This window comes from Austrofundulus limnaeus, unplaced genomic scaffold, assembly GCF_001266775.1.
Source record: "Austrofundulus limnaeus strain Quisiro unplaced genomic scaffold, Austrofundulus_limnaeus-1.0 Scaffold13, whole genome shotgun sequence".
Taxonomy (NCBI): Eukaryota; Metazoa; Chordata; class Actinopteri; order Cyprinodontiformes; family Rivulidae; genus Austrofundulus; species Austrofundulus limnaeus.
The window spans coordinates 1,603,961-1,613,644 of NW_013952415.1; the positions used below are offsets into that span (position 1 = coordinate 1,603,961).

At 36.7% G+C, this 9,684-nt stretch overlaps 1 protein-coding gene across 1 annotated transcript in view; it reads right to left on the bottom strand.

Moving 5' to 3' along the window:
• LOC106513551 (transmembrane protein 132D) overlaps positions 1 to 9,684 on the bottom strand; it is a 41,168-nt gene that overhangs the window by 14,808 nt on the left and 16,676 nt on the right. Inside the window, exon 4 of the mRNA XM_014002431.1 lies at positions 5,496 to 5,667. Within this exon, the coding sequence (XP_013857885.1) occupies positions 5,496 to 5,667 (172 nt within the window). The remainder of the gene's footprint in view (positions 1 to 5,495; positions 5,668 to 9,684) is intronic.

Genomic DNA, 9,684 nt, shown 5'->3' on the forward strand with positions numbered 1-9,684 from the left:
CTGCTGTAAAGCAGCAATTATGCTGAGTCAGGCTTGATTTTTAATAATCTTTTCCTGTTAAATCAATAAATCAAATCTAATCATTTTTTTCTTTATTTTATTTCATTTTTACTGCATTATAAGAAGCAAATGAATGAACCAGGACACTTCTTGTACTATTCTGGGTTTAGATATTTGTGAGTATTTATAGAAAATACATGAAGTAAAATCTGGTCTATTTTTATACAAACAGTTCTTATCATAATGTGGGGGGTTTCAAATCTGCATTTTATTGAGTTTAGGTGTCAGAGTTCTGCAGACAGCCCCCAGCTGTTTAGAGACAGGATGTAGGACTCTTCTGACACAAATAACAGTTCATCACAGAGCTAAAACTGCAACAATAACTTCATGTACACAAACAGTTTTTAGTCTCTTCATTTAATCATATAAATGTCTCTAAGGGTGATAAAAATGAAAAGAAACACAAAAAACTATGGAAACACCTCACAGAACATCCCCATGTGTCTGATACATGAACCAGCTGTGACATTCTGAACCATTCCAGCTGTGTGAGGATTAAACTGGAGAATATAAGGTGCACAAGTGCAGAAGCTGACATATCAGAAATAAAGCAACTCATTTGAAAACATGTATGTGTATTAAGCTAATTAATGAATAAGAATTACAAAAAAGAAAGAGAAACTAAATGTGTTTTTGTTTCCAACTCTGAAAGAAGACATCATAAAAAGTCCTAAAAACACAACATAAGAAAATAATAATTATAGTAATTGCTTGCAATGTTTTTGCCCTTTTTAATACCACCGAAGAAAGATAAAAATTCTAATTAAAATGCTAATTACTGAACAAACAATGAACATCTCTTTGAGGTGTGAAATCAAACCAAGATGTCTGAGACAGTCAAAGAGTTCTGCTTCACTAAATCTGATCTGCGCAATATTTGTTCCGATAAATAACCTTTAAAATACAGAATAAATAGGATTCTTGAAGGAAAACTATAAATAAACAAGTATGCTTTTAAAACTATAGCCACCTTTAATATCTTAATAAATGGAAAAGGTTTGTTGTGTGAATTTAAATTTAAAAGCAAGAAAAAACTCAGAGGTCAAAGAGACTTGTAGACATTTGACATATTCAWTATTAACCAGCATGAAACACTTGCTATCATCTCTATTGTCATCAGTGCATGTGCAGAGATGGCAGGCAGAGACAAGGTGTTAGCAGGACTCACACCGATTTTAAAAAAATGATGCATAATAATCCCATTGATGAAACACTCACATACAAAGTGGACAGGTGTGCTAAAATTAAAAATAATACTTTTATGATTGGGATAAATGTACAGTATGTCTGCAACAAACACTTTTTAAATAAAAATGGCATTTGTAAATTACACTCTAGTGTTTTGTCACGTTTCAAATCTTCCAGCTTCCAAATTCTAAGCAGCAGCTTCTGTAAAGATCTTTAARTCCTTTAATATTGTCTTTATTTTTGTCTTCCTCCCGCTCCACGCTGGTGCTAAAGTACCAGTCGGCGCTCAGCAGATGTTCCCTGGCAGCGCCACAATCTGAACTCGGTCGGCCRGACAGCTGCTGACCGCAATTTCAAAAGGACATCTTCTAGTTCAGACAGCAATACTGACTTGAACAGAAGCCAGGGGATCAGGGAGGAGCAGAAAACCAGAAAGTAATCGCGGCGCTTCTGTGGCGATGCCAGCACCATGCTGGGAYCGCTTCACATCCAGTGCGTGTGCAAGCGCTGCAATAATCTGGCAACCTCAAGAAGTTGGGCTAGTTTTTTTTTCTTTTTTTTTCAATTTGTTCTGAATGTATTACTAGCATAAGTACTTGTTCAATTAATAAGCTCAAATGGTTACACTCCGTAGATAAAGAGGCTAAAATAACGGAGAGGAAATGAAAAAAATTAAAAATGTAAGACATCATGTTGCTGGCAGATATTTTATTTCCTTATTACTTCCACGTTCATAGACTACATGAGTTTATCTTTCTGCATAGAGACAGCGGTGACCCACAAATGGCTGTAAAATATGGTTTTGTATGTGATCGTTCACAAAAAAGAAGAGCATTTTCCACGTYTTAATCCTGTAAGTGAGTGAGATGAAACAAATTTCCTCCCAGAAGGTTRTTTGATTTATGTCGACTATTGTACCATGAAATAGACTTGTGAGTCTTTCCCRGTGGACAGACACAAACCCACCTTGTAGTGTCTGCAGGTTTTGACCTYAATAATCATGACAGATAGTTGGACAGAAAGCTAGTCCAGTCATGATGAGCATGTGATTAATCTGAGACAAAAGGAAAAATTATCAGTTTAAAAAACTGTCATCTGTGGCTGAAAAAATGGGGGGAAGTGATGACAAAATGACTAAAATACAAATAATTTTAAACTGTTTTATATATTGTGCTTGCCAAATTTTGAAATAATTTAAAAAATGGATAACACTTTAATACCTACACTTCATTTAACCTCACTTAATCATTAATAAATGTTAATAAACCTTGAAAACATCATTAATTTACTCATAAAGGTTAACTACTTCCAAAATCAATTACTCATTGGTTATTCATGATTAATAACTCACAAATTAACCATTCTATCTACTGTGTGTTTATATATTTAAATACTCATGTTTCACATCATGTGTTAGACATGCTTTAATGTAGAGCTGCCCAAACTTTTCCCCTAGAGGGCCAAACTGAAAATCTGTCTGAAGACTTCAGGCCAACTGCAGTGCAATGCAAATCAGTGAAATGCAAATACTCGTCATGTAAAGTAATTTTGTTTTTTACGCTTAGCTATAAGCCAGTACAGTGAGCCATGCATTTATTTTTTTATTTTTTTGTTTGTTTAGCCTATGCACTTGGAGAAAGTTTGACATACAATTTGGGAGTAAAGACTCATGGAATATTTCATGAATTGATAAAATGTGAGTATTTTTTGTCTTTTAAAGTGTGCAATGTGTTTAAATCTAATCTAAATATTATCTCGTAGTTACTTGTTTTCCTTTTTAATCTTAATATAATTCAAAGATAAAGTGAGCATCATAAGTGTAGACTGCTGGTMGGCCAAATCAAATGGCTGGGAAACCAATCTTTCTCCGCAGGTCCCACTCTGGGCACCTCTGTATTAATGGTAAGAGAATTTTTGAATTGGGTCTGGTATTCACAGGTGAAAAGGAGCTTCAGGGTTTTGTCCATTATACACTGACAAATACTTTAAAGGGGCATTATTATGTGCTTGTCAGGCATTTATTTAAATTCAATACCATAATAAAGTATCTATGTCACCTTCGGGTGTTTTTAAAATGTTGTTTATGTGTTTAAATAGAAAATAAACTTGACTTCTCATCATATCTCTTTCTAAACGCCTTGAAATTGGCCTCTGTCTCTTTAAGAACCACCTTCCGCTTCTGTCCCACCCATTTCAGCATGGCCGGGTGGGTGTGTGCTCTGTGATGAGGAAGCTCATCTTGAAGACACAGCCCAGAGAAGGAGCTGATCCCAAAAGGCGGTTCCAATCCCAACCGGTCGTTTTTGCTCCCCTGCCTGGCTGCCTCAGGACACTGCAGGATTTCTCAAACATGCATGAATGAGTCGAAGCAAGACTCTGGATGGTTTTGATGAGAGGATAACTTTATAGCATGATGTAAAACTCAAAAGAGTTGATTTTACATGATATTGCCCCTTTAAAAGCATAAACACTCTTCAGTTTAGAAGGGTTCACAAAAAGACTTAACTACTAGCAAGTATCGTTTTTTAATCACTTCAGTAGAAAAAAAGAACTTAATATTAGTTTCTTATTTTCTTCATCATCAGTGATTTTCTTAAGTAAAGAGAAAATAGATCTTAAAGTATCTTAAACAATGATGCACTGCATGATTAGTAAATCAATTTAGATGTTCTGTAACCATTAATACATGTCTAACACAGTGTCATTTACATGAATAGTTACATACAAACACACAGTCTATAGAGAAGTTAATTCATGAGTTATTAAGCATGAACAACCAATGACTGTGTTAGTTAATAAATGTGTTAATTTATAGCTTATGTATGAATCATCCTGTTGTTAATGTTAACATATAATTTATTAATTGTTAAGTAAGTCTAAATAAGGTGGGATTATTATAAAATGTTATCAAAAATTGTATTATTGAATTTAGTTTGTGAAAATGAGACATTTTCTAAGCAGCCAAAAAGACACCACCTCCCACCACCCACTGGAACACAAGTTAGMAGTGATCAGGACTCTGTACCACAGAGCAGACAGTGTCCCTACAAACCCAGGAGCCAGGGAGAAAGAGAAATCACACACACGACAGGCCCTGGAGCAGTGTGGTTATCCTGACTGGGCTTTCCTGAAAGCAGACAGGAAACACAGACAGGATTCCATGCAACCTTCAGGTGAAAATGAAGACCCCAAACCCAGACCCAAACCAGTGGTTATTCCGTATGTTGCGGAGAAACTGAGACTTTTATTTTCTAAACATGATGTCCCAGTAGCTTTCAAACGCCAAAACACATTACGGCAAAGGCTGGTTCACCCCAAAGATCCGGTGCCCCGGCACAAACAGAGCAATGTTGTATATGCTGTTAAGTGCCAGGAGGACTGTGACCAGTTATACATCGGGGAAACAAAGCAGCCACTGTTCAAAAGAATGTCCCAACACAGACGAGCTACGTCTAACGGCCAGAACTCTGCAGTTTTCACTCATTTACAGGCCAGCGGTCACTCTTTCAGAGATGAGGATGTTCTCTTTTTTGATAGAGAGGAACGTTGGTTTGAGAGAGGAGTAAAAGAAGCCATTTTTGTGAAGACCGTCCATCATTAAACAGAGGTGGAGGCCTCCGTTTTCAGTTGTCCCTCTCCTACAGTGCTGCTATAGCCAGTATCACTCCACCCCCTGTTAACAATAGGTGTTAATTAGGTGTCAACGATAGCCATGTGATGTGAGTATCAGTCACKTGGAGGCAGMYCTRYYAAGCCTGAATTTWGCCTGAAACTCTCAGACTGAAGAAGTCTCTTGGAGGAGAGACGAAACGTTTCATTAGAGAAGAACCCGTCCAGAAGACCTATACAATTTTTTTCTTTTTGTTTTTTTACCTGGATTACTGAGATGCATCAGGACAAAAAAAACACATCTGTTTTTGGACATTTCAGATGCAAACTCATGCAATTTTTTTTTTATTATTATTCTGAGGAATCTAACCCTTCAGTGCTGAATGTGTCCACAGGCGTCTTTCACAAAGCAAAGCAACACCAGGTAATCTGAATGTGCTCCCAGACAACTGTATTAATTTAAAGACTGTAATCCTCCCTCTGAGAYGAGTTGCCTTTTCATCTGGAGCATCAAAACGCTGTCTTGGATGCATCCTCAGTTGTATCTCTTTGACTCTGACTGACACATATTGATCTGTATAAAGTCTCGCACTCCAGCGGTCTGCTGAACTGAGCTGAACTGCAAGTATTGTTCTCACCATCACCAGAGGTGCCAGTCCCATGTAGTCTCTGCGGGTGGTGTAGATCCGCATTAAGCCAACATCCTTGATATTCCCTGGAAGCTCCAGGCGCCACGAGATGGCCTGACTCTCAATCTGTTCGGAAACATCTTCTGGTACAAAATCGAGCTGCAAAATCTCCAAGGGGCCTCTGTTTGGAGATAAAATATAAAAAACATAGTTTTTTTTAAACAAGTGAAACCAGCTTTTCTATTTTATAATGAATTCAGAACTAATAACTAATTAATAAAACTACTGTTACAGTCTCACTTCGAAGCTGATAAATGCTTTTTTTATGTTTAAAAACACTGAAATACTAAATAATAAAAAATAAAACGAACATAAAAAAAATTCTGAAATCTATGGGAAAACCACCTGTGGAGTTTTCACACCAAGACACAGGAGGTCTCCTTTCTATCAACAGAAATATCAGGTGTGAGAATGTGAAGGGAAGATAAGGTGAGCTGACAGAGGCTTCAGCCAAGAAATCTGGTCAAAGGATTGTCAAAGAAACGCTATTTGATGTTATCTGATGCTGGAGAGAGTGCAGACACACCTGCCTGTAAGAACAGATCAAAAGCAAAGTGGAGCTGTATTTAAATGGAGCTGGGATACTTTGAAGTGGACTAAAACTTAGCATAGAGAGAAACAATGAAAGTCCACATGGCTGAAACATTTCAAGAGTCTTTATTTATTTATTTTATTTTTTTAGAAAATACAGCTTGTATACAGCTTGCATGAACACTTGGTAATTGACTTAGTAATTGCAGTCTTTTTATTTTTAGGGGTATTATAAAAAAAATATGGTTTGGCTAGTCCAGATTTACCAAAACATTTTTAAGATGGTAAATTCAGAAAATAATTACTAATAATGATAAGGTTTTGCATGGGGCGCCAAGTGCAGAATAAAATGTTTTAATAATAATAACACATTCAAAGATGCTTGGTGGTGTTAAGCTACAATGTAGCCACAGCTGCCCTGGGGCACACTGACGAAAGTGGGACTGCCATGCACCGGAGCTGACGGACCCTTTGACCACCACCATCAGGCAAGGTGGGTGAAGTGTCTTGCTCAAGGACACAACGACTGAGACAGATGAAGGGGATCGAGCCAGCAACCCACTGATTACAGGAGGACTCCTCTAATCCCTCAGCTTCACCATTTAGCTCATTTTCTGAGTGTAAAATTAAAAGTTTTCCACTAACATCTTCTTGTTATTTAGGTCACTGTTTTTACATTTTAGCCTCCTACGATTTTTTAAAATAAATTTAATTTAAATGTTAAATAATTTATGTAAATTATGAATATAAATGAGTACATCTAAATGCAAACGTTAAATCGTAAATGTTGTAGCTTAACGTTTATGTTTACATTAAGCATTTCAGAACGGAAGGCATTCTTTGCAGCATTACCAACATTAGATGCCATAATCCTGTGACAAAAGCAACCGCTAACGGTGCTAATGCTGCTGAAGGTGGCATTCAAAATTTTTATTGAAAATGTGAAACTAACATGGATGGTATCTGCCATCTGGCAGTTTGAAGTGTAGCTCGGACACCAGCCACAACTGCAAGTCGAATGTCTTMTAGAAAAGCAGCTTTAGCAGCATTAGCAGTTGCTACTGTCACAGGATGATGACATCCTAACAAGAGCCGAGCACCAACAGCAAAGGCTTCTGAAAAAAAAACCTTAAACTTCAACATTAAGCCACAACATTTAAGACTTCACGTTTACGTTTAGATTTAGAATGTATTTTTTTACATAAATTATTTAACATTACATTTAACATTTAGTAAAAATTAGCTAAATGTAATAACAGTGAGTTAAATACCAATAAAATTCAATAATGATGAAAATGTCTTTTGAAATTTTGGTACATTTTATTTTACACTTGGTGCCCCGTTGTGGAAAAAAAACGTCATTAGCCTAAACTTTGATRTGGCAACTCTGAAACCAACAGAAGTTGCCCTAAATAATAATAATTTGACCAAATTTACCTAAAAATATAAATTTTTACTCATCAACATTGCCTAGGATTAATATTCACTGAAGTCAATTAGAATAAAAGTCTGTTTAAAAAAGATAGCTTTAGACTTGTCTACCACTCTTTTTCTAAAAAAAAAATGAAAGACTCAAGGATCTGAAATGATTCCCATCAAAAGTAAAGTGAGACAGAGAGAGCCAAAGGAACTCATGTGGGGTTAAAGCACCTGTTTCCAGGGAATGCATCTGCCATCACCTCCAAGCACAGTGGTGGGAGTGTGAATGCCTGTGCGTATTTGTGCAGGGATCTGATCTTCTGTTAATTTTCTGTATGCGAGTCGTTTTTTTTAAAACCCAGCATGAGCGACACAACTTCAAATATCTCTGCTTCCTAATCAGCATTTCTGAACGTGTGAGCACTTAAGCCCGGATAACATGTCCGTGATTATGGATGACTGCAGATATGTGGGTCGGATGGATGGCGTGTGTGCAAGAGGTTGCTGGGCAGAGGTGGCTGCTGCTGTTTCCCGCCAGCATCAGGCATCACTGACGTAATCAGGTCGGTTAAATCAGGTAAAAACAGGAAGTGAATAGGCATAAATATGTATTGACTAAAGAAAAGGAAATACTCAGGTGATGCTGCAAACCTTGAAAAAAACGTTCATCCTTTTGTCCTTTTCTTTATTAATTCAGTTTTTCTCATTATTTAAAACACTGTATGCATGCTGTGCTTGTCTAGAAGAAATGATGTCACTGATAACATTACCAAAATTAATTTGCTACCAGATGAAAATCCCTCAAGATAGGATTAAAAGGTTGCTTCTAGATTGGATCAGAGAATGGGACGCTCCACTGTAACTCAGGAGGGACGCCAGGCTGAGATTGGTTATTACATGCTTACACGCTCCAGAGATTACCATCAATTAGCAACACTGACCGGATTAATATTATTATGCATCGTGGCGCTGACTCAGGCGGCAGGTTGGTGGTTTGATTTCCAACTAAAAGAGCTGTAATGAGTGCTTTACTGAAATGTGCTAAAGAAGCTGAAACTGAGTTGTTAAAGTGAAAAAAAAAGCCAAAAACTAGTTAAAAACTAAAAACAATAAAAGGCCTAATTGAATTAGCAAAAGGCTGGATAAAAGTAGCAAAAGATTGGTTAAAAGCTAAAGTTAGGAAAATTATATAAAAATGCTAAAAGTAGCAAAAAAATCAAGTATAAAGCTATAATTAGTACAATGTAGCATTTTAAAGAGAATATTTTGGACTGAATTAAAGTAATTTCCATAAAAAACAAAAAAAAATTATAAAACATGTACATGTTTGTAAACTCAGACATCTCTTTCCTTGAGGGCCAAAAACCTAAATTAAACTTGAAGTGTAATAAAGCGTGCAGGACTGAACTGAACACAAGCATCAGTCTTATTGATGAAGGAGGTTGTCACTGATTGCTGTGGTTTCCGGCTGAAGCTCAAAGATACGGCTGTTAGGTTAAGTGCTGACTCTAAATTTACCACAGGTGCAGCTGTGGATGGCTGCCTATGTCTCTGAGACCACTGACCTGTTCAGATCGTAGCCCATCACACGTCCGCTCTTTGTGACCCAGACCAGGACAAAACAAGTATTAAAAATAAATGGATCAGTTTCATTTCCTTATTTAGAAGCTAAAACTCATTGTCTCGGGTGTTTTGTCCATTTACTTCAACATCGGTGTATCAGTAAATGTTCTGTGTGAGATTTTGAGTCATTTGCTGGTTTGCAGAACCATTAGAATTTTTTTAACAAAAGGCACCATCTGGTGGATCAGGTTACGCAGCAGTTCTAGACCTTGACGTTTTTAGACTCATTTCCAAATTTGAAATGGTTGGCTCAGCCAAGACCAAGGTCAAGATAAATGTGCACATCCAAGCAATCCATGCCTCTTACTTTTCTGTTTGATTAACAGTTGATCTAAAATTTTCAGCACAAATGACTAGAATAAAAAAATGCCACAATGCAAAGTGAGTAATTTATGCTGATGCTTCCAATTTAGTGTTATTGTAGATATTTTTGTATTGTTTTGTCTTTTTTTTTCTTGATATGTTTCTGTTTCTATATTTTCATATGGTCTGCATGAAGGTGTGTATTTCAGTGTTGTTAGTTTCACTTGTATTGTATAGATATACTGTACTGTATGTATATGTG